The sequence below is a fragment of the Aquarana catesbeiana genome, linkage group LG06 (genome assembly GCF_042186555.1).
Source record: "Aquarana catesbeiana isolate 2022-GZ linkage group LG06, ASM4218655v1, whole genome shotgun sequence".
NCBI lineage: Eukaryota > Metazoa > Chordata > Amphibia > Anura > Ranidae > Aquarana > Aquarana catesbeiana.
In genome coordinates, this window is record NC_133329.1 from 42,184,143 (window position 1) to 42,211,391 (window position 27,249).

The 27,249-nt window shown below is 43.5% G+C and overlaps 1 protein-coding gene across 1 annotated transcript in view; it reads left to right on the plus strand.

Annotated features, from left to right (window-relative positions):
• Window positions 1-3,137: 3,137 nt before the first annotated feature.
• Window positions 3,138-27,249, plus strand: part of SETD1A (SET domain containing 1A, histone lysine methyltransferase) — a gene marked incomplete in the record, with an annotated part of 96,569 nt that continues 72,457 nt past the window's right edge. Inside the window, 2 exon segments of the mRNA XM_073635764.1 lie at window positions 3,138-3,985; window positions 13,490-13,642. Coding sequence (XP_073491865.1) covers window positions 13,505-13,642 — 138 coding nt within the window.

Below are 27,249 nucleotides of genomic sequence, written 5' to 3' on the forward strand. Positions count from 1 at the left end.
ACCCCTCACATATTTTATTCTATCTTTTCATGTGACAACACTGAAGAAATGACACTTTGCTACAATGTAAAGTAGAGAGTGTACAGCTTGTATAACAGTGTAAATTTGCTGTCCCCTCAAACTAACTCAACACAGCTATTAATGTCTAAACCATTGGCAACAAAAGTGAGTACACCCCTAAGTGAAAATGTCCAAATTGGGCCCAAAGTGTCAATATTTTGTGTGGCCACCATTATTTTCCAGCACTGCCTTAACCCTCTTGGGTATGGAGTTCACCAGAGCTTCACAGGGTGCCACTGGAGTTCTCTTCCCCTCTTCCATGAGGACATTACGGAGCTGGTGGATGTTAGAGAACTTGCACTCCTCCACCTTCCGTTTGAGGATGCCCCACAGATGCTCAATAGGGTTTAGGTCTGGAGACATGCTTGGCCAGTCCATCACCTTTACCCTCAGCTTCTTTAGCAAGGCAGTGGTCATCTTGGAGGTGTGTTTGGGGTCGTTATCATGTTGGAATACTGCCCTGCGGTCCAGTCTCTGAAGGGAGGGGATCATGCTCGGCTTCAGTATGTCACAGTACATGTTGGCATTCATGGTTCCCTCAATGAACTGTAGCTCCCCAGTGCTGGCAGCACTCATGCAGCCCCAGACCATGACATCTCAGGTGCCCCCCCCCCCCATTGGAGCCCTTCTATATCCCATCAGCTGTGTCTCCGCCGCCATTACAAGTAAGAGGCTGAGGGGGAACAAAATAGTGGTGGAGCCGGCCGGCTACAATAGAAATTGAGCTGCGGCATCGCCCACCCCCCCACCCCTTTTCACAACAGGTCACAGATGACAGACAGACCGGGGCAGGGGGCGTAGCTCTATTCCTATTGTAGCCACTCAGCAGGCTCCACTTCTTGTTTCTAAGGCAGGGGTGTCCAATCTTTTTTCCAAGAGGGCCAGATTTGATGAATAGAACATGCTTGAGGGCCGACCATTTTGCCTGACATTCTTAAACCATTAAAATTTGGTCTAAGTGTGTCCATCCGAGCACTAATACACGGCCCAACAAGAATTCTCTTGCCTTTGTGCTGTGTGTGGTGAATAGATGAGCTTGGGCGTGTTATTTGGATATACCGGATTTAATCTGCTTATAACACGCACCTTCACTTTAAAAATGAAGTTTCAGGAAAAAAAATCTTAAATTTTAAATAAAGAACTGTGAAGCAAAATAAGGATCAGTGCCCATCAATGCAGCCTAATCAGTGCCCATCTGCGGCCCCCACTCCATTGCCATGAATGTGGCCCCCACTGTATTGACATGAATGCAGCCCCCACCGTATTGACATGAATGCAGCCCCCACCACATTAACATGAATGCAGCCCCCACCACATTAACATGAATGCAGCCCCCACCGTATTGACATGAATGCAGCCCCCACCGTATTGACATGAATGCAGCCCCCACCACATTCACATGAATGCAGCCCCCACCACATTCACATGAATGCAGCCCCCACCGTATTGACATGAATGCAGCCCCCACCGTATTGACATGAATGCAGCCCCCACCGTATTGACATGAATGCAGCCCCCACCGTATTGACATGAATGCAGCCCCCACCACATTCACATGAATGCAGCCCCCACCACATTCACATGAATGCAGCCCCCACATTGACATGAATGCAGCCCCCACCACATTGACATAAATACGGCAGCCCCCACCACATTGACATGAATGCAGACTCACCATTGCTGTCAGTGCAGCCTGATTCATGTCCATCTGCAGCCTTGGAGGAGACAGGGAGGGGGCGGGACGAGCGCCAACAGATATACAGGAGAAATTCCTGTTTACACGGCGGCCTCTTTAATTGAAAGTCCCGCCTCCTATGATGGACAAAACAATTGTCCAATGGCAGCGCAGGAGACGGGACTTCCTTTTACACAGGACGCCGTGTAAACAGGAAATTCTCCTGTATCCTGTACGGCGCTTGTCCCGCCCCCTCCAAGGCAGCCAGCATATCTATCTTTTATGGCCCCCGGCGCTCGGGGATTCGTTGGGGGCCACAAAAGATATATATGTCAAAATTACCAGGCGGGCCGTCCGAAACCGGACCGCGGGCCGCGATTGGCCCGCGGGCCGGACTTTGGACATGCCTGTTCTAAGGTGTCTGTTCTTCTGGAAAATGTCGGACGGCGGAGACATTATCTCCGCCGGCCGCGGACCTCTAGCGACGGCAAAAAAAACGGATAAAGGGATTTCCCGGAACACTTTAGCTCAGTTTCAGGGTCTTGGCAATCTTCTTATAGCCTAGGCCATCTTCATGTAGAGCAACAATTCTTTTTTTTCAGATCCTCAGAGAGTTCTTTGCCATGAGGTGCCATGCTGAACTTCCAGTGACCAGTATGAGAGAGTGAGAGCGATAACACCAAATTTAACACACCTGTTCCCCATTCACACCTGAGACCGTGTAACACTAACGAGTCACATGACATCGGAGGGAAAATGGCTAATTGGGCCCAATTTAGACATTTTCACTTAGGGATGTACTCACTTTTGTTGCCAGCGGTTTAGACATTAATAGCTGTGTGTTGAGTTATTTTGAGGGGACAACAAATTGACACTGTTATACAAGCTGTACACTCACTACTTTACATTGTAGCAAAGTGTCATTTCTTCAGTGTTGTCACATGAAAAGATAGAATAAAATATTTACAAAAATGTGAGGGGTGTACTCCCTTTTATGAGATACTATATATATATATATATATATATATATATATATATATATATATATATATATGTATATTTAGTTCTCATATTCACAAATTCTATATGGTATTTTTGAATATACAGTTATATATATAGATATATATATATCTATATATATAGATATATATCTATATCTATCTATCTATCTATTCATATAATATATATATATATATATATATATATATATATATATATATATATATATATATATAAAAATAACAACACCATATAAAGTTTGTGAAAAAATATATCTATCTATATGTATATATACGTATATATATAGATATATATAGATCTATATTTATATATTATAGAATTATATATATATATATATATATATATATATATATATATATATATATATATATATATATATACCAGATATATGTGATAATGGAATAAACAATAATAATTTATTGAAATATTATAAGAATACACATCATATAAATGTCATGTAGCTATATACAGCACTGTAAAAGATACATCCGTCATATAATAAGACCACAGTCAATAAGAATTAATTGAACTGAATTGCGATTTTATTAAAATTAGGTCATTGAACTGGGAATTCCTATACTCAGTGGTACACTGATCACTGCTCTAGCTAAAGACATCGCTGTTAATTAATTGAATGTCAATAAAGTTTTTCGGGGGGAAAAAAACTCCAGCCAGATCATAGAGTGATGAGAATAGGCTGCCCTATCCCCTCCCCTCTCTATGGTCAGAGCCCGCCTTTGCTCCCACCTCAGACATTTCGTTCTTCATCGGCATTTCATGCCAGCAGATTCGTCAAAAGCGATAACTAACCCTGTAAAGAAAAAAATAAAAATATCTGAATCCTCTTAATCGCCGACTACCACCATTCACTCGGAAACATCAGCTATCAAAACGGAGGAGAATCGAATAAACTCCAGCCAAGCTGGGCGGAAAGTGCGGAGACGGAAGCCGCGCTACGTAAAACTATCTGGAGGTCGGCAGATTCGTCAGGAGGGTAAATCGGGGTGGAAAAATTAGAAAACCACCCGGAGCGGCGGCGGAGCCCGATACGAGAGGGGGGAACGGGAGGAGGAGTGGAGCGGTCGGTAGACCGGGAGGGGAGGGGCTTCACCGAGGGGGAGGGGCCGGGTCCCGGCGAAAGAGCGGCGGAGAAACGGCAGGAGGCTTTACCGGGAGGCTGTGAGGGGAAGAGACAGCGAGAGACAGCCGGGAGAGCGGAGAGACCGCCGGGTGAGTGACCGGGAGACCCCACCGGAGGGGGAGGGGGGCACACCGGGGCCTGAGCTACATACACATAGGAAACCATAGGAGGCCATACTGAGGAGAGAGACCTGAGCTATATACACCTAGGATTATATACTGAGCTATATACACCTAGGATTATATACTGAGGAGAGAGCTGAGCTATATACACCTAGGATTATATACTGAGCTATATACACCTAGGATTATATACTGAGGAGAGAGCTGAGCTATATACACCTAGGATTATATACTGAGGAGAGAGACCTGAGCTATATACACCTAGGATTATATACTGAGCTATATACACCTAGGATTATATACTGAGGAGAGAGCTGAGCTATATACACCTAGGATTATATACTGAGGGGAGAGCTGAGCTATATACACCTAGGATTATATACTGAGCTATATACACCTAGGATTATATACTGAGGAGAGGGCTATATACACCTAGGATTATATACTGAGGGGAGAGCTGAGCTATATACACCTAGGATTATATACTGAGGAGAGAGCTGAGCTATATACACCTAGGATTATATACTGAGGGGAGAGCTGAGCTATATACACCTAGGATTATATACTGAGCTATATACACCTAGGATTATATACTGAGGAGAGGGCTATATACACCTAGGATTATATACTGAGGGGAGAGCTGAGCTATATACACCTAGGATTATATACTGAGGGGAGAGCTGAGCTATATACACCTAGGATTATATACTGAGGAGAGAGCTGAGCTATATACACCTAGGATTATATACAGAGGAGAGAGCTGAGCTATATACACCTAGGATTATATACTGAGGAGAGAGCTGAGCTATATACACCTAGGATTATATACTGAGGAGAGAGAGAGCTATATACACCTAGGATTATATACTGAGGAGGGTGCTGAGCTATATACACCTAGGATTATATACTGAGGAGGGTGCTGAGCTATATACACCTAGGATTATATACTGAGGAGAGAGCTGAGCTATATACACCTAGGATTATATACTGAGGAGAGAGCTGAGCTATATACACCTAGGATTATATACTGAGGGGAGAGCTGAGCTATATACACCTAGGATTATATACTGAGGAGAGAGAGAGAGAGAGCTATATACACCTAGGATTATATACTGAGGAGGGTGCTGAGCTATATACACCTAGGATTATATACTGAGGAGGGTGCTGAGCTATATACACCTAGGATTATATACTGAGGAGAGAGAGCTGAGCTATATACACCTAGGATTATATACTGAGGAGAGAGAGCTGAGCTATATACACCTAGGATTATATACTGAGGGGAGAGCTGAGCTATATTCACCTAGGATTATATACTGAGGAGAGAGATGAGCTATATACACCTAGGATTATATACTGAGGAGAGAGCTGAGCTATATACACCTAGGATTATATACTGAGGAGAGAGAGAGAGAGAGAGAGAGAGAGAGAGCTATATACACCTAGGATTATATACTGAGGAGAGAGAGAGAGAGAGAGAGAGAGAGAGAGCTATATACACCTAGGATTATATACTGAGGAGGGTGCTGAGCTATATACACCTAGGATTATATACTGAGGAGAGAGAGAGAGAGAGAGAGAGAGCTATATACACCTAGGATTATATACTGAGGAGAGAGCTGAGCTATATACACCTAGGATTATATACTGAGGAGAGAGCTGAGCTATATACACCTAGGATTATATACTGAGGAGAGAGAGAGAGAGCTATATACACCTAGGATTATATACTGAGGAGGGTGCTGAGCTATATACACCTAGGATTATATACTGAGGAGAGAGCTGAGCTATATACACATAGGATTATATAATGAGGAGAGAGCTGAGCTATATACACCTAGGATTATATACTGAGGAGAGAGCTGAGCTATATACACCTAGGATTATATACTGAGGAGAGAGCTGAGCTATATACACCTAGGATTATATACTGAGGAGAGAGAGAGAGAGAGAGAGAGAGAGAGAGAGAGAGAGAGCTATATACACCTAGGATTATATACTGAGGAGAGAGCTGAGCTATATACACCTAGGATTATATACTGAGGAGAGAGCTGAGCTATATACACCTAGGATTATATACTGAGGAGGGTGCTGAGCTATATACACCTAGGATTATATACTGAGGAGAGAGAGAGAGAGCTATATACACCTAGGATTATATACTGAGGAGGGTGCTGAGCTATATACACCTAGGATTATATACTGAGGAGGGTGCTGAGCTATATACACCTAGGATTATATACTGAGGAGAGAGCTGAGCTATATACACCTAGGATTATATACTGAGGAGAGAGCTGAGCTATATACACCTAGGATTATATACTGAGGGGAGAGCTGAGCTATATACACCTAGGATTATATACTGAGGAGAGAGAGAGAGAGAGCTATATACACCTAGGATTATATACTGAGGAGGGTGCTGAGCTATATACACCTAGGATTATATACTGAGGAGGGTGCTGAGCTATATACACCTAGGATTATATACTGAGGAGAGAGAGCTGAGCTATATACACCTAGGATTATATACTGAGGAGAGAGCTGAGCTATATACACCTAGGATTATATACTGAGGGGAGAGAGCTGAGCTATATACACCTAGGATTATATACTGAGGAGAGAGATGAGCTATATACACCTAGGATTATATACTGAGGAGAGAGATGAGCTATATACACCTAGGATTATATACTGAGGAGAGAGCTGAGCTATATACACCTAGGATTATATACTGAGGAGAGAGCTGAGCTATATACACCTAGGATTATATACTGAGGAGAGAGCTGAGCTATATACACCTAGGATTATATACCGAGGAGAGAGCTGAGCTATATACACCTAGGATTATATACTGGGGGGGGGCTGAGCTATATACACCTAGGATTATATACTGAGGGGAGAGAGTTATATACACCTAGGATTATATACTGAGGAGAGAGACCTGAGCTATATACACCTAGGATTATATACTGAGAGAGACCTGAGCTATATACACCTAGGATTATATACTGAGGGGAGAGCTGAGCTATATACACCTAGGATTATATACTGAGGAGAGAGACCTGAGCTATATACACCTAGGATTATATACTGAGGAGAGAGATGAGCTATATACACCTAGGATTATATACTGAGGAGAGAGCTGAGCTATATACACCTAGGATTATATACTGAGGGGAGAGAGTTATATACACCTAGGATTATATACTGAGGAGAGAGCTGAGCTATATACACCTAGGATTATATACTGAGGAGAGAGCTGAGCTATATACACCTAGGATTATATACTGAGGAGAGACCTGAGCTATATACACCTAGGATTATATACAGAGGAGAGAGCTATATACACCTAGGATTATATACTGAGGAGAGAGAGCTGAGCTATATACACCTAGGATTATATACTGAGGAGAGAGATGAGCTATATACACCTAGGATTATATACCGAGGAGAGAGCTGAGCTATATACACCTAGGATTATATACCGAGGAGAGAGCTGAGCTATATACACCTAGGATTATATACCTAGGAGAGAGCTGAGCTATATACACCTAGGATTATATACTGAGAGAGACCTGAGCTATATACACCTAGGATTATATACTGAGAGAGACCTGAGCTATATACACCTAGGATTATATACACCTAGGATTATATACTGAGCTATATACACCTAGGATTATATACTGAGGAGGGTGCTGAGCTATATACACCTAGGATTATATACTGAGGGGAGAGAGCTATATACACCTAGGATTATATACTGAGGAGAGAGCTGAGCTATATACACCTAGGATTATATACTGAGGAGAGAGAGCTATATACACCTAGGATTATATACTGAGGAGAGAGCTGAGCTATATACACCTAGGATTATATACTGAGGAGAGAGATGAGCTATATACACCTAGGATTATATACTGAGGAGAGACCTGAGCTATATACACCTAGGATTATATACACCTAGGATTATATACTGAGGAGGGTGCTGAGCTATATACACCTAGGATTATATACTGAGGGGAGAGAGCTATATACACCTAGGATTATATACTGAGGAGAGAGCTGAGCTATATACACCTAGGATTATATACTGAGGAGAGAGAGCTATATACACCTAGGATTATATACTGAGGAGAGAGAGCTATATACACCTAGGATTATATACTGAGGAGAGAGCTGAGCTATATACACCTAGGATTATATACTGAGGGGAGAGCTGAGCTATATACACCTAGGATTATATACTGAGGAGAGAGAGCTGAGCTATATACACCTAGGATTATATACAGAGGAGAGAGCTATATACACCTAGGATTATATACTGAGGAGAGAGAGCTGAGCTATATACACCTAGGATTATATAATGAGGAGAGAGCTGAGCTATATACACCTAGGATTATATAATGAGGAGAGAGCTGAGCTATATACACCTAGGATTATATACTGAGGAGAGAGCTGAGCTATATACACCTAGGATTATATACCGAGGAGAGAGCTGAGCTATATACACCTAGGATTATATACTGGGGGGGGCTGAGCTATATACACCTAGGATTATATACTGAGAGAGACCTGAGCTATATACACCTAGGATTATATACTGAGGAGAGAGATGAGCTATATACACCTAGGATTATATACTGAGGAGAGACCTGAGCTATATACACCTAGGATTATATACTGAGGAGAGAGCTGAGCTATATACACCTAGGATTATATACCGAGGAGAGAGCTGAGCTATATACACCTAGGATTATATACTGGGGGGGGCTGAGCTATATACACCTAGGATTATATACTGAGGGGAGAGAGTTATATACACCTAGGATTATATACTGAGGAGAGAGACCTGAGCTATATACACCTAGGATTATATACTGAGAGAGACCTGAGCTATATACACCTAGGATTATATACTGAGGAGAGACCTGAGCTATATACACCTAGGATTATATACTGAGGGGAGAGCTGAGCTATATACACCTAGGATTATATACTGAGGAGAGAGACCTGAGCTATATACACCTAGGATTATATACTGAGGAGAGAGATGAGCTATATACACCTAGGATTATATACTGAGGAGAGAGCTGAGCTATATACACCTAGGATTATATACTGAGGGGAGAGAGTTATATACACCTAGGATTATATACTGAGGAGAGAGCTGAGCTATATACACCTAGGATTATATACTGAGGAGAGAGCTGAGCTATATACACCTAGGATTATATACTGAGGAGAGACCTGAGCTATATACACCTAGGATTATATACAGAGGAGAGAGCTATATACACCTAGGATTATATACTGAGGAGAGAGAGCTGAGCTATATACACCTAGGATTATATACTGAGGAGAGAGATGAGCTATATACACCTAGGATTATATACCGAGGAGAGAGCTGAGCTATATACACCTAGGATTATATACCGAGGAGAGAGCTGAGCTATATACACCTAGGATTATATACCGAGGAGAGAGCTGAGCTATATACACCTAGGATTATATACCGAGGAGAGAGCTGAGCTATATACACCTAGGATTATATACCTAGGAGAGAGCTGAGCTATATACACCTAGGATTATATACTGAGAGAGACCTGAGCTATATACACCTAGGATTATATACTGAGAGAGACCTGAGCTATATACACCTAGGATTATATACTGAGGAGAGAGCTGAGCTATATACACCTAGGATTATATACTGAGAGAGACCTGAGCTATATACACCTAGGATTATATACTGAGAGAGACCTGAGCTATATACACCTAGGATTATATACTGAGGAGAGAGCTGAGCTATATACACCTAGGATTATATACCGAGGAGAGAGCTGAGCTATATACACCTAGGATTATATACCGAGGAGAGAGCTGAGCTATATACACCTAGGATTATATACTGGGGGGGGGCTGAGCTATATACACCTAGGATTATATACTGAGGGGAGAGAGTTATATACACCTAGGATTATATACTGAGGAGAGAGACCTGAGCTATATACACCTAGGATTATATACTGAGAGAGACCTGAGCTATATACACCTAGGATTATATACTGAGGAGAGACCTGAGCTATATACACCTATGATTATATACTGAGGAGAGACCTGAGCTATATACACCTAGGATTATATACTGAGGAGAGAGATGAGCTATATACACCTAGGATTATATACTGAGGGGAGAGCTGAGCTATATACACCTAGGATTATATACTGAGAGAGACCTGAGCTATATACACCTAGGATTATATACTGAGGAGAGAGATGAGCTATATACACCTAGGATTATATACTGAGGAGAGAGCTGAGCTATATACACCTAGGATTATATACTGAGGGGAGAGAGTTATATACACCTAGGATTATATACTGAGGAGAGAGCTGAGCTATATACACCTAGGATTATATACCTAGGAGAGAGCTGAGCTATATACACCTAGGATTATATACTGAGAGAGAGCTGAGCTATATACACCTAGGATTATATACTGAGGAGAGAGCTGAGCTATATACACCTAGGATTATATACTGAGAGAGAGCTGAGCTATATACACCTAGGATTATATACTGAGGAGAGGGCTGAGCTATATACACCTAGGAATATATCCTGAGGAGAGGGCTGAGCTATATACACCTAGGATTATATACCTAGGAGAGAGCTGAGCTATATACACCTAGGATTATATACCTAGGAGAGAGCTGAGCTATATACACCTAGGATTATATACCGAGGAGAGAGCTGAGCTATATACACCTAGGATTATATACTGAGAGAGAGCTGAGCTATATACACCTAGGATTATATACTGAGGAGAGGGCTGAGCTATATACACCTAGGATTATATACCTAGGAGAGAGCTGAGCTATATACACCTAGGATTATATACCGAGGAGAGAGCTGAGCTATATACACCTAGGATTATATACCGAGGAGAGAGCTGAGCTATATACACCTAGGATTATATACTGAGAGAGAGCTGAGCTATATACACCTAGGATTATATACTGAGGAGAGGGCTGAGCTATATACACCTAGGAATATATCCTGAGGAGAGAGCTGAGCTGTATACACCTAGGATTATATACTGAGAGAGAGCTGAGCTATATACACCTAGGATTATATACTGAGGAGAGGGCTATATACACCTAGGATTATATACTGAGGGGAGAGCTGAGCTATATACACCTAGGATTATATACTGAGGAGAGGGCTATATACACCTAGGATTATATACTGAGGGGAGAGCTGAGCTATATACACCTAGGATTATATACTGAGGAGAGAGCTGAGCTATATACACCTAGGATTATATACTGAGGAGAGAGCTGAGCTATATACACCTAGGATTATATACTGAGGAGAGAGCTGAGCTATATACACCTAGGATTATATACTGAGGAGAGAGCTGAGCTATATACACCTAGGATTATATACTGAGGAGAGAGCTGAGCTATATACACCTAGGATTATATACTGAGGAGAGAGCTGAGCTATATACACCTAGGATTATATACTGAGGAGAGAGCTGAGCTATATACACCTAGGATTATATACTGAGAGACCTCCAGGAGAGAGCTGAGCTACATTATCTCACAAAAGTAAGTACACCCTTCACATTTTTGTAAATCTTTTCTTCTATCTTTTCATGTGACAACACTGAAGAAAAGACACTTTGCTACAATGTAAAGTAGTGAGTGTACAGCTTGTATAACATTGTAAATTTGCTGTCCCCTCAAAAAAACTCAACACACAGCCATTAATGTCGAAACCGCTGGCAACAAAAGTGAGTACACCCCTAAGTGAAAATGTCCAACTTGGGCCCAATCAGCCATTTTCCCTTCCCGGTGTCATGTGACTTGTTAGTGTTACAAGGTCTCAGGTGTGAATGGGGAGCAGGTGTGTTAAATTTGGTGTTATCGCTCTCACTCTCTCATACTGGTCACTGGAAGTTTAACATGACACTTCATGGCAAAGAACTCTCTGAGGATCTGAAAAAAAAAGAATTGTTGCTCTACATAAAGATGGTCTAGGCCAGTGATGGTGAACCTTGGCACCCCAGATGTTTTGGAACTACATTTACCATAATGCTCATGTACTCTGCAGTGTAGTGGAGTATCATGGGAAATGTAGTTCCAAAACATCTGGGGTGCCAAGGTTCACCATCACTGACCTAGGCTATAAGAAGATTGCCAAGACCCTGAAACTGAGCTGCAGCACGGTGGCCAAGGCCATACAGCGGTATAACAGGACAGGTTCCACTCAGAACAGGCCTCGCCATGGTCCACCAAAGAAGTTGAGTGCACGTGCTCAGCGTCATATCCAGAGGTTGTCTTTGGGAAATAGACGTATGAGTGCTGCCAGCATTGCTGCAGATGTTGAAGTGGTGGGGGGTCAGCCTGTCAGTGCTCAGACCATACGCCGCACACTGCATCAAATCGGTCTGCATGGCTGTCGTCCCAGAAGGAAGCCTCTTCTAAAGATGATGCACAAGAAAGCCCGCAAACAGTTTGCTGAAGACAAGCAGACTAAGGACATGGATTACTGGAACCATGTCCTGTGGTCTGATGAGACCAAGATAAACTTATTTGGTTCAGATGGTATCAGGCGTGTGTGGCGGCAACCAGGTGAGGAGTACAAAGACAAGTGTGTCTTGCCTACAGTCAAGCATGGTGGTGGGACTGTCATGGTCTGGGGCTGCATGAGTGCTGCCGGCACTGGGGAGCTACAGTTCATTGAGGGAACCATGATCCCCTCCCTTCGGAGACTGGGCCGCAGGGCAGTATTCCAACATAACGACCCCAAACACACCTCCAAGACGACCCCTGCCTTGCTAAAGAAGCTGAGGGTAAAGGTGATGGACTGGCCAAGCATGTCTCCAGACCTAAACCCTATTGATCATCTGTGGGACATCCTCAAACGGAAGGTGAAGGAGCGCAAGGTCTCTAACATCCACCAACTCCGTGATGTCATCATGGAGGAGGGGAAGAGGACTCCAGTGGCAACCTGTGAAGCTCTGGTGAACTCCATGCCCAAGAGGGTGAAGGCAGTGCTGGAAAATAATGGTGGCCACACAAAATATTGACACTTTGGGCCCGATTTGGACATTTTCACTTAGGGGTGTACTCACTTTTGTTGCCAGCGGTTTAGACATTAATGGCTATGTGTTGAGTTATTTTGAGGGGACAGCAAATTTACACTGTTATACAAGCTGTACACTCACTACTTTACATTGTAGACAAGTGTCATTTCTTCAGTGTTGTCACATGAAAAGATATAATAAAATATTTAAAAAAATGTGAGGGGTGTACTCACTTTTGTGAGATACTGTATACACATAGGATTATATACTGAGAGACCTCCCAGGAGAGTGCTGAGCTATATACACATAGGATTATATACTGAGAGACCTCCCATGGTTGCAGTGATGGTGATGAGGGTCTCGTCTGGTTTTTCAGGTCCCATGTCCCCAGATGGAGCCTGAGGGTGACAGTCACCGAGGAACTGGCTTTCAGTGGAGGAGCTACAAACTTCTTCTGGATCCGGCTCTTCCTGGGACACGGACCAGTCAGAAGGTTTACCGCTATGATGGGATCCACTTCAACATTACCGTAAGTGGGGGGCGGGGCTTGCTGTCATCTCAGAGGGCCTGCTTGTGACATGATGATTTCTGTAGGACCAGGAGAGCTTCTGCAGGCCGTGTGATCTGAACCAAATACAGGACCTCCTACATTCAGTGGTGAGATCGTTGGACCTGACCAAGGCTGCCAGGATAGCAGCACTTACCACCTATATACTGGGCTATTTCACCCCTTTCCTGCCCAGGCCAATTTTTTTGCTTTCAGAGCTGTCGTACTTTGACAGTTGTGCGGTCCTTCAACACTGTATCCATATGAAGTGGGCACTAATGAACCTGCACTGATGAGGCTACATTGATGGGCACTGGCGAGGCTGCGCTGATGGGGCTATATTGATGGGCACTGGGGGGCTGCATTGATTCTCAAAGTAGAGACCGCACTAATCAGCGGCACTGATGAGGGTTTACTGATGGGGCTGCGCTAATGGGCAATGATGAGGCTGCGCTGTTGGGCGCTGATAAGGCTGCAATGATGGGGCTGCACTGGAAAGGGATACTGATTGGCACCGATGAGGCTGCACAGATTGAGGCCTCACTGATTAGCATTGATGAGGTGGCACTGATGGGGCTTCTTTGATGGTCAATGATGAGGCTGCAATGAGGGGCACTGAAAAGCGGCACTGATGGGGCTGCCCTTAGGGGGCACTGATGAGGCTGTGCTGACAGGGCCTCACTGATGGGGCTGCAGTGTGGGCACTGAGAGAGGCTTCACTGATGATGCCACTGATATGACTGCCCTGATGGGGCAGCTGATAAGGCAGCACTGATAAAGGATACTGATTGGCACTGATGAGGAGGCTGCGATGATGAGGCTGCAGTGATGAGCAACACTGATGGGCACTGACAAGGCTGTGATGACGAGGCTGAGCTGATGGGGCCGCACTGATGAAGCTACATTGATTGGGCACTGAGAGGCTGCACTGATAAGCGATACTGATGAGGCTGCACTGATGGAGTTGCTCAGATGAGGCCGCACTGATGGGGTTTCACTGATGGTCAATGAGGAGGCTGCAATGATGGATACTGATAACCAATACAGATGGGGCTGTTTTAATGGGGCCTCACTGATGAGGCTGCACTGATAGGTGGCAATGATGAGTGCTGATGGGGCTGCTGCACTGATGGTCAATGATGATTCACTGATGGGGCCTCACTGATGGGCAATGATGGGTAATGATGAGGCTTCACTGTTGAGGCCACTGATGAGGCCTTGCTGATGGGCAATGATGAGGCTGCTCTGATGACGCTGCAGTGATAAGGCTGCACTGATAAGGCTGCACTGATGGGCAATGATGAGGCGGCACTAATAATTGATACTGATTGGCACTGATGAGGGAGCAAAGAAAAAAGAAGTAGATATGGCGCCGTTCCAGACCTAATGGCTTCAGGTGTATGCTACTCCCTTTATGGGAGGAAGGTATTGAGTGAGGAAAAAATATATATGCTGCCTATTCAATGAGTGTAAAAAAAAAAAAAATATATATATATATATCTCTATCCAAAAAGATGTAAAATAATATAAAATAAAGTGCAATATTCATGTAATTAATAACATAAATCGGTGGTGTAAATTTAAAGTGCAAATGTGAACAGGTGAACTTATTAATATATACAGTTGAATTATAAGGTGCTTTTAGTGCCGGTGAAAAAATCCGCCTTGATTCTGGTGGATATTCCAATGGGTAAACATTCAGTGCGTGCCTTAATCCGTGCTCTTATAGTGACTGCACTCACCAGATCCTTCTCCCCCCTCTTGGGGTCTCACACATCCACAGTATATGCCACTGTGTAGCAATGCGGGATAACACAGGGTAACTCCGTCCTTAGCGTGGACTCCTCTGCTGCCACTTCCAGCAATGTCCTGGCAGCAGAGGAGTCCACGCTAAGGACGGAGTTACCCTGTGTTATCCCGCATTGCTACACAGTGGCATATACTGTGGATGTGTGAGACCCCAAGAGGGGGGAGAAGGATCTGGTGAGTGCAGTCACTATAAGAGCACGGATTAAGGCACGCACTGAATGTTTACCCATTGGAATATCCACCAGAATCAAGGCGGATTTTTTCACCGGCACTAAAAGCACCTTATAATTCAACTGTATATATTAATAAGTTCACCTGTTCACATTTGCACTTTAAATTTACACCACCGATTTATGTTATTAATTACATGAATATTGCACTTTATTTTATATTATTTTACATCTTTTTGGATAGCTACCCTGTTTCCCCTAAAATAAGACCTAGCGTGATTGTCGGCGATGGCTTCAATATAAGCCCTACCCCCCAAATAAGCCCTAGTTAAAGTCCTTGTAGGTCTTATTTTCAGGGTAGGGCTTATTTTCGGGGAAACAGGGTAGGGCTTATTTGGAGGGTAGGGCTTATATTGCAGCCATCACCGACAATAATGCTAGGTCTTATTTTAGGAGAAACAGGGTATATATTTTTACACTCATTGAATAGGCAGCATCTATATTTTTTCCTCACTCAATACCTTCCTCCCATTAAGGGAGTAGCATACACCTGAATCCATCAGGTCTGGAACGGCGCCATATCTACCTCTTTTTTTTCTTTTCTCATATTACACTCCACCTAGTGGAAGTAATTGGTAGCGGCAGCAGTTCCAACAATACTTTATTCCATTGCACGTATCCCATTGCGCGGGTGTTTGTTCCTTTTTTCTTTACTGATGAGGGAGCCGCGCTAATGAGGCTGGCATGATAAGTGATACTGATGGAGCTGCATTGATGAGCTATGATGAGGCGGCTGCACTGATGGGTCTGCAACGATGAGGCTGCACTGATGGGCAATGATGGGGCGGCACTGATAAGCGATACTAATTTGCACTGATAAGTGGCACTGATGGTGCTTTACTGACGGGCAATGATGGTGCTGCACGGATAGACAATGATGGGGCTGCACTCATGACGCCCCACTTGTTGGCAAAGATGGGGCTGGGCTCATGAGGCCCCACTGATGGGCCTGCGCTGATGGGCACTGATGGGGTGGCACTAATAAGTGATACAGATTGGCACTGATAGTGTTTTATGGATGGACAATGATGGGGGCTGCACTGATAAGTGATACTGATTGGCACTGATAAGCGGCAACAATGAGGCCGCACTAATGGGGTCTCACTGATGGGCATTTATGAGGCTATATTGATGGGGCTGCGCTGATGGGCAAGGAGTGGGGCTGCGCTGATGGGCAAGGAGTGGGGCTGCGCTGATGGGCAAGGAGTGGGGCTGCGCTGATGGGCAAGGAGTGGGGCTGCGCTGATGAGGCCACATTGATGGGCAGTGATGAGGCTTATCTTTTATCAGCTGTGTCCAATGGACACAATGGTCACAGAGAGTGCCTTATGTGCGTCCCAGGGGGAATGTGGGAGGTGCAGTTTTGGGCGGACGTCCGTGGACACCCTCCCAGAACTGGAGAGCTGCACTGTCTTTTAAGTATAGAGCGGATGGGAAGGGGATTAACCACTTCAGCTCCAGAAGATTTTACCACCTTCATGACCAGGCCATTTTTTTTTTGCTATTCAGCACTGCATAACGGGTAAAGCTTTCTTTTGGTGGTATTTGATCGCCACTGCATTTTTTTTTTTTTTTTTTTTTTTTTTATTTTTTTTTTTGCGATCTAATAAAAAAACTGAATTGTGAAACATTTTCTCGTTGGTTTTTTTTTTTCTGCTATAAAAAGATCTAGAAAAATATTTTTTTTTTTTTTTGGCCAAAATGTATTCTGCTACATGTCTAGTAAATAAAAAAAATCCCAATAAGTGTTTATGAATTGGTTTGCGTAAAAGTTAGTGTCTACAAACTAATATTGTATGTATACTGGAAAATCCTTATCCTTCCTTCCTTCCTTCCTTCCTTCCTTCCTTCCTTCCTTCCTTCCTTCCTTCCTTCCTTCCTTCCTTCCTTCCTTCCTTCCTTCCTTCCTTCCTTCCTTCCTTCCTTCCTTCCTTCCTTCCTTCCTTCCTCTGCCACTGGCCTCTCCCGTGACATGAATACAGTGATAATACTATACACAGTCACTGTACTAATGATACTGGTTGGGAAGGGGTTAAATATGTGTGTACAACGTGCTGCTTTTACTAATGGATCTCTAACTTTCTCATCCCTGCAGGGATAGGATACAGAGAGATTGTTTTCTCTGTACAGAGCTCTGTGTTGTTTGTCAATACAGAGCTCTGGGCTGTGGTTCTACACAGTCAGTCGGCAGATCCCGGCCATGGATCGTTGGCTGGGACGTGCCGACAGGTTCCCAGTGTGTATTATCACAGAGAGTGCTGGGCGGGGGGCGTGCTTGCCTCCACCCAACCCAGAAGTAGGCAGTGACATTCAGGTTCATCTCTTTGCCTACACTGGAATCCCTGTTGCTGTCTGTGCCCCCATTAGTGAGATCCAGCCTCTCTATTTGTTCTGTTTACCATTGTCACTGAAAGTAAAAAATCCCAAATTTTGGGTTGTCCCTAGAAAAGTAATAGAGGGGAAATGTTCCAATGGGGACTTGGGGGTCCCCAAGGAATTGCCTTATTTCCTGTTGTGGCTATAGGACAGGAAGTAAAGGGAATTCACCGCAATGGGACACAGATGGCAAAAAAAAAATAAATAAATCTAACGGGGGTTATAACCCATGTTACTCTATCCAAAATGGGGGGGGGGGGGGAGTTTTGCCAATAGTTCTACTTTAAAGTGGAGTTCCAAGGTATGTTCTCTTGTCCATGGTGCCGCAGCGAGGTACGTCACTTCCACTTTTTTTTTTGTTTTTTTGTGTCCTCCTTCCCCCCCCCCCCCCTTCTGGGACCTGTGTGTGTGTCCAAGAAGACGATGGAACCATCAATTTTATTTGGGTAGGGTGTCTCACGACCGTGCAATTGTTAAAATTGTTAAAGTAATGCAGTGCCGTATCGCAAATAATTGCCTTGTCAGGAAGGGGGGTAAAACCTTCCGGTGCTGAAGTTCTTAAAAAAAAAAAAAAAAAAAAAAAACAGCAAAATGCACACTATTTGTTTCTGGGCTGTACTACGGGTACAAACAACAACTAACATACGCATGTGATGATATTGTGATCCCCAGGAGCAGGAGAATTTATTTGGGGTTTTTCTTTGGTGGTAAATTATAGTAATAGCAAGAAATATACACCTACATTTAGAATTTTTTGATGACTATTTTGGGCCAGTTTTCCTTTTGATAATAACATTTAAAAAAATGTCAGATATCCAATATAATTTACCACGAAAAGAAACCCTAATTTGTCCTGAAACCCCCCCCCCCCCACATTATAATCCACCTGGATGCACAAAGTAGTTGTGGTGATATGTACGGTTTTACTAACACTTGTCAATTGCAAAACTGTGTTCAGTCTTTAAAGGGATTGTAAAATCAGAAGTTTTTTTTTTTATCTTTATGCATTCTATGTATTAAGAGTAAAAGCCTTAGGTGTGCAACAGCCTCCCTCAGCTCCCCCTAATACCCACCTGAAGTCTCTCCCTGTCCAGCGATGTCTACAAGTGTCTCAGCCACCCAAGATTCTCATTCTAGATTGGCTGAGACACAGCAGCGGCGCCATTGGCTCCAGCTGCTGTCAGTCAACTAGCCAATCAGGGCAGAGAAGGGGTGGGGCCGAGTCAGGGCTCCATGTCTGAATGGACACAGGGAGCTGTGACTCGGCTTGGGTGCTCCTATAGCAAGCTGCTTGCTGTGGGGGGCACTGAGCAGGAGGGAGGGGCCAGGAGCACAGAAATAGGGGCCCGAGAACAGGAGCATCTGGGCTACTCTGGGCAAATCCACTGCAACAGAGCAGGTAAATATAACAGCTTGTTATTTTTAAAGGGGGAGGGGGGGAAGACAAAGACTTTACAATCACTTTAACATTTTTGTTTTACACTCAGTCACTAAGGGGTTAAAATAAGTCCTCCGTTCTAGCTGCATTCCCTTTGTCTTCCTCTGGGGGGCACTGTAATTCTCTCCTGACGTCTCAGAGTGAAAACCTGAACAGCCCCCCTATCAGACCCTGGAGGAGGGATCCAAGAGGTCACTCTGTATTTGGAGGAAGTGAGCTGAAGTTCTGATTGGAAGAGAGGGAGGGGGGGGGGTTTATCAGCAGTGACAACCCTGCTCCTCCTCGGCGTATGTCAGGGCTCCACCGCACAGGATGACAACGCTGCTTTTAAAAATGCAAAGGGTGATCTCCCTCACTGTGTTGTAAAATAAACAACTTAGAAATCTGATTTTTATGTGAATGAATATAACCGGAGTACCTTGTTAATACCAAGGAAGGAAGGCAGGCAGTGGGGACATTAGCTGTGTGTGTAGAAGAATGCACGGTCTGGGTAGGAAGATTGTTATTTACATGATGGTAGTAAAGTGACTCTGTGTTTAGTGTGGTGTTTGGTATGACTCCCCTAAACCTGGGGCCTTCTAATATGCAAATACAGACTTCCTCTAGGAACTTATGAGTTGGCTCTGCCTCCTGATGTTCTCCCCCCCGCCCCCCTCTTTTTTCTTAACCTTAAATAAGGACAAGTGTGTTGCAGTGCGTTTTTGGTGAATTTAGGTGCGTTTTTGATGCGTTTTACAGCGTTCCAGTACAGTCCAGTGCAGAAAAATGCAGCATGTTCTACCTTTTTTTTTTTTTTTTTTTTTTTTTTTTTTTTACTGGAACGCACTGGAACTGCAAGCACTGGTGTGAACTATGCCATTGAAAACCATATAACCTACTTTCCATGCGTTTTTGATGCAGAAAAAAAAAAAACGCACTGGACGGCATGTGGTGTGAACTGTCCCTAAGTGTTTGCTAGTTGCGGTTCTTTTGAAGTTTGTCACTCTTTTTGTAATTTGGACTTTTTCGATGGCTATGCTGCCTTTCAGGGTCCCATGGAGCTCTGCCCTAGCCACCCTTATGGGCGCACTCCCGATTCCAGGCTCAGAATCGCAGGCCTCTCTAAATCCTAGGACTGCAAGCCAACCCCTGCCCCTCCTCCCGAGGCATGTAATATATAACATTTGAGGCCCGGTTCACACTGGTGCGATGCGAGAACCCTGCAAATCCACTGCATCGCACACCACTCGCACGGTAGTTCACACTGCCATATTCGAACTGCTGGGGAGTGTCATACAATGTTAATGACACCCCCAGTTCAGCATGCATATCGCACTGCGAACTGACGGTTTGGACATGAATAGGATCTCACAGGTGTGAACACCCGTGCGATCCGATTCTGGTCCGAACAAAAAAAGGGGTCCTGTGCGTGTTTGGACCGAATGCGGTGCGATATCAGCCATACTATCTGTATGGCTGACATCGCATCGCACAGACATCGCATGTGATGTGAGCAGCAGTGCGCTGCGAATCACATGCGATGTCTGCAATCGATCGCAGCAGTGTGAACCGGGCCTTAGCCCTGACATTGGGGGTTATGTGACAAGGCCGTGATGTGTACAGTTAACTGAAAATACAGGAAGGCTGAACTGACAGATTCGGAGGTGAATGGCATTTTACAGCTTCTAAATGCAATTAAATATGAATTTAATTTGGGGGGGGGGGGGGACTCTGTGTTTAAAGAAGAACTGCAGTCCGCTCACATAATTTGTAATAAAAACATCTTTGCCATTTTGAAGCTTCCCTCCAACCACTTTGCATATTATTTTATATATACTGTGATTCTGTACTTGCCAAATAAGCTGCAGAAATCTCCCTCCACTAAGTCTGGCTGCAGCCATTTTAACTGTGGGCAGCTGAAGCTGCTGCCTGTTCACTTCCTGGATTTACACAGACACACAAAGGCACACCTCCAGCTCTGCATTCTTCATTGGCCCTCTTATGACTCATCCCCCCCTCCCTTCCTGGCAAACTCTCATGAGAGTGAGAGAGCTGTCCATGATGTCATAAGCCTAGGCTAATGACCAGACAAGAAACAGGAAGTGGGCTGTATAAGGGATTTACTGACAGAAAAAAAATGTTTTACTATCCAAAGTTAAAACCACAACAAGGGCAGAAGATTTAATAGATGGAAAGATGAAAAAATGACTGAAGTTCTACTTTGTTTTTCTAATAGTCCTGAATAGATTCCTGCACATAAAGATGAGGGTTTAACCCTTTCGTTGCCAGACTCATTTTTTTGCTCAAGCACATTTAAAAAAAAATAATTTTAGACTTGAAGATTAATAACCCCCCCCCCCTGATATTTATTTTCTGAAAGCAGAGGCCCTGGAGAATAAAATGGTGGTCCAATTTTTTATGTTGCACAACACTTATGCAATGATTTATTAAATTCAAATAAACGTAAAGTGTTTGTAACCTTACTAAATAATGTCATTGCCACCCCCTCTCATGTACTGAGCCATAATGCACAGTGTAAGTGTTTTGTTTTTTTTTGTTTCTTTTTTTTTTTTTAAACTGAAGCCGCCTAAATACTTTCTTTCAGAGATCTTCAGGCCGGTCACCTGACTCCCAGACACTCTACACCTTCATTCCAGGGCTACAGTGGGAGGGGCCGAGATGTCCCTCTGACGTCAGCCAGGACGTCACGTGACTGCCGTGCTGGCCGCTGAGCCCCTCCCACTGTAACCCTGGTTTGGAGGTTTAGAGTGGCCTGGAGTCACATGACCAGCCTCAAGATGTCTGAAAAATGTTTTTGGGAGCTTTGTTTTTTTTAAAAAAAAAAAATACTTAAATGGTGCATTATGGCTGGATACAAGAGAGGGGCTGGCAGTGACATTTTTTTAAAGGTTTCATTCTCTCCTGACAGCGGCAGGAGAGGGGGGGGGAGGCACAGGCTGGGGGGGGGGGGGGGCACAGACACAGGTACATGGAGCAGGGAGGAGGAGAGGAAGACAGGAGGACATAGGAGAGCTGCGGATGATGGAGGCATGCAAACTGACCACGGCAATCAGGACTCAGTAGCCATGATTATTGTGGTCATTATAGAAAGGGGGACACAGGAACTGTCAGGATCAGCCAGGTTTTTTTTTTTTTTTTTTTTTTTTTTTTTTTTTACAGTTTAGACAGCACAAGCACTGTGCTGTTTAATCTGCTGTAGGGACCAGGAGCTAGTTCCTTCCTTCCTTCCTTCCTTCCTTCCTTCCTTCCTTCCTTCCTTCCTTCCTTCCTTCCTTCCTTCCTTCCTTCCTTCCTTCCTTCCTTCCTTCCTTCCTTCCTTCCTTCCTTTTTATTTTTATTTATTTTTTTTTAGGGGGGGGGATGGGTTACAAAACCCTTAAGCCTTTAGAGCCACTTTAATATTAGGGCACACATACGCATTTTTTATTACCCAATTTTTTTAGTAAAATATAAAAGATGAGGTTGTGCCGAGAAAAAAGATACCCAACATGTCAAAACCTTTTAAATGGTGTGCACTGACCACAAACTTCAGTAAAATAAATATTCCACAAGCGATGCTCTGGAAGCCCCTACAGGTAATAATTTTTTAGTTAATTGCAAATAGCCCTACGATTATTGCCTTCACCCTGGCATGTGCGGTGACATGAGTGTTTGTTTGGTTTCCACTGATGTTAATGGAGCGACAATCATACTATTGGGGGGGTCATTTCCACCTGAGCGCACAGTTGCTGAATTGCCTCCACCTGAAATCCAGCTTGTCAGATGTACACACACTCTGTAGTAGCTGAAAACGTGTGTAAAATAACCCCCCCCCCCCCCCCCCCCCCCGCCCCCGCGCTGCTCTCAATGACTGACATGCCAGTAGCAGCGAAAGGATTAATACTACCTTAAAGCAGGAGTAAACCCATCCATAAAACAGTTTCATTTCTGGCACATGCAGGAAAAAATGTAACGCTCCCATTGGTTGTGCTCTCAACCAAACTGTCAAACCATCCAATGGCTGGTGTCATAACTGATTACATGTGCAGCATCATGGCAGTTGTAGATTAAACGGAGGCAAAGATGTCCGCTTCCTCGGCTGAAAACAATAGGGGGATTTACTTACACTTTAAGTCTTGTAACGTGGTGGGTGTGTCTTTTTTTTTTTTGGAAAGGAATGAGAGAAGTCATGAGGGAGGCTGGTGTTGGAAAGAGCATCTTGCAATGCATGCTGTGTGCTGACTTAGCATAGGCCCTATAAGAGCTCCTGAACTCTGAAGTAATAGAAACGGAGAGGGGGGAAAGACTAATCACCAGTGTTGCTTGTGGTCACCCTGCAGCTGACCTTTCCCTTCCAGTCATCTTGGTAGAGAGGGGCATTTTCCTTATGTTGTCCCCCTTAAAAGTTGGAAAGGAAATTTATTCAGGAAGCATGGTGTGGATGAAGCGGAAGAAGGGAGATCCTTGTATTGCAGGTTCCCAGGTACGGCTTCCCCTCCAGCAAGGAGAACCGTGAGGAGCCTAGTAATGACATCAATAAATCTCACTCCCAAATCTGGTGAGACTAGCAGTCAGTCAGCAGTACCCTAGGTCTCTTACTACAGATGTACAACTATCGGTCTCAAGGCACTTATATCCCTCAGAATTGTAGATAAAAGGTCGCCTTTTTACTTTTTTTATTTATTTTTTTTTTTTCTTCAAGGTAATGCCTCTTCACAAATATTTCTAAATACTTGCACTTTAAAGTCCACATTAAAGTAGTAGTAAAGGCTGAATACAAAAAAAAAAAAATTAATTAAAAAAGCTCCCCCCCATGCAAGTCAATGGCACAATGTACTAGCACACTATGCAAGACTTCCCTTCAAGTGAAACCCTCCAGTGGCGCGCTGTCACCCCTGAAAGGGCTTTCATCTTCACGCGGTCTTCCGGCGGAAGCCCCTGGCTGTTTGAATGGCTGAGCTAAGATGACGTCATTCCCGCGCATGGGAGCTACTATTGTATATACAGTATGCTGTCCTTTTCAGAGTGCTGTGCCCATGAGCTGGTGATGTGATGGTAAGTGGATTCAAACATGCATGGGACAAACCTAGATCTATATTCGCACAAAAAAAAAAAAAAAAAAAAAAGTGTATAAATTGGGGGGTGGGGAAAAGTCTATAAATTTAAAAAAGGGGGGGGGGGATTGAAGGGGGCGGACCCGATGGACAACTTGGTCGTCTTTTTTTTTTTTCTGCCGTCACTCTTCTATGTTTCTATCACTCTCTGCTCTTTACAGTGAGGAAAATCAGAGCGCCACACCAGAATGGAGATCTGCATCCTATGCAAATGATACATCCACACCCAAATCTACTGCTGGCACTACCTGTGAGGTGTACAGTATATATGCCCTGTTCACTGCGTGCCAGCCAGTCTCCCCACATAAAGCTCCATACATTGGGACTGTAGTATTTTGGGGGAAGGTGGTAAAAATAATGGAGGTTTTAGTGGTCATCCAATTACACTCTATCCACTAGACATCAGTTTTGAAGGTAAACACAAGTCACCAGATGAGCTTGCACTCTTTATCTCCCATTACAATGACTTATTCCACAGTGCTGTACAATGAACTCTAAACCAGTCATAACACACAAAAAAGTCATGAATAAAATCCAAGAATAGTCTTATGAAGCATCCAATACTATAGTGGCGCTCCTGTCAATCATTACGAAACATGACCGGCATTCATATGTTGACCGTATGAAAAATTGATAGCTGACACTTTTGATTTAAAAAGTCTCCTTGAAAAGGTGGTTGATCCTAATCGATGTTGAATAGCGTGCACCATACACCAAGATCTACACCACGTGGGTCACATTCCCCTAGGTCAGGGATGGCGAACCTTGGCACCTCAGATGTTTTAGAAATACATTTCCCATGATGCTCAACTACACTGCAGAGTGCTTGAGCATCATGGAAAATGTAGTGCCAAAAACATCTGGGGTGCCAAGAGGTTCGCCATCACTGACCTAGGGGTTCGAACTCCCCATCATGAGGAATATCACAAGCCTTTAGTGATCAAAAGTGTCATCTGTTTTCCGGGGGTAGCTAGAGCTACAGGTCACTCTGTGGATAGTCAATCATGCAAAAGAAAAACTCCCGTTTAACCACTTTTATTGGTAAAAAAAAAACCCCTTTGAAAACACACTCACAATCAATAAAACAATCCAAGCATTATGATATAAAGCATTATCGCCGATCAGTAGGGGATTCAACTATCAGCCACACTGATTGCGTTAGTTGTGGCACCCTGTCAGTGACACGCACACGTTGCGTCTTGATGCGTTTCGTCATTATGACTTAGTCCGAGTCGGGGTGGTGGATTCCCCTACCGACCGGTGATGACACTTTTTTTTTTTTTTTTTTTTTTTTTATCTAAATGCTTGGATTGTTTTATTGATTGTAAGTGCGTTTTTCAAAGGTTTTTTTTTTTTACCAACTATCCGCCACGCCGATTGCGCTGGTTGTGCCTCTGTCAGTGACACGCTCACGTTGCGCTCTGACGCGTTTCGTCATTACAACTTCGCCATGCCACTCCACTCTTCAATTCTACTCTTCCGAATACTCAGGGTTCTCCAGTTCACGCTATCTCCTCCCAGGATGAATGATTTATAATTCTGTCTTTATAATCTGGGTGAGTTTTATCCCAGAGGTTGGCATGTCCTTGCACAGCTGCAATCAACTGATGTTGTGTGACCTCCCTCCTGGTCACGTCTGAACGTGTGGCTCTCTCCTAGAAAGATGGAGACGATGGACGGGGTCAAAAGATACTTCTTGTAAAGCCAGGAAATGATGTACAGTGACAACACACCTTCTCTCTCTTTTTTTTTTTTAGTGTAAAAAAAAAAAAAAAAAGCATTGAAACCTGACGTTTAAAAGAGATAAGAGGAGTTTAGGAGAGACTGATGTTTTTACCAACTCCTAAACTTCTCCAGAAAACGTGATAGAGAAGGTTTTTTTTTTCTGCCTCTGAACGTCCCTGACAGAAAACGCCTATAGTAGTCATAATGTGTAAAGACACATAGAACACAATAGAAGTGCTTCTAGAGGCAGGTAAAAAAAAAATCAAACGCCTGTAGAATCAACATGTTTTTTGTTTTGTTTTTTTTTTTTTTAAGTCCAATGTGCATGGAACCTTAGGATCAACCACCGTTTTAAAGAGACTTTTTAAATCACAAAGTGTCAGCTATCAATTTCTCATATGGTCAACATATGAATGCCGGTCATGTTTCGTAATGATTGACAGGAGCGCGGCTATAGTATTGGATGCTTTATAAGACTGTGTTCTTGGATTTTATTCATTACTTTTTGTGTGTTCTTTCATGTATTTGATATACAGCGGCTGCTTTTATATTGTAGAGATATATATATTTTTTTTTTATTGTGTTCATGTTATTTAATTTTTATATTTATTTCTGTCACATTGCTGTATATGGTTTATGATCATATGTGACTCGGGTTGCATATGAGCGCTGAGCAGTGTTGTAAGGCCTGAAAATTTACTAGAAGATTTCTAAACCAGTCGTGTCCATCTTTGCACTGGAGAAGCTTACACTCTAAAGTCCCCCACAGTCCTATTTTACAACATTTTGACTCTTCTATAAAGTCTGTGTCTGGGCAGAAGTGGGGAAGGTGATTCACAAAATAAAGGTCCATCATGTCAGACTATAAATAATGGCTTTTACCAGTTATAGGATTATACTAATTTCTCTTTTCTTCTG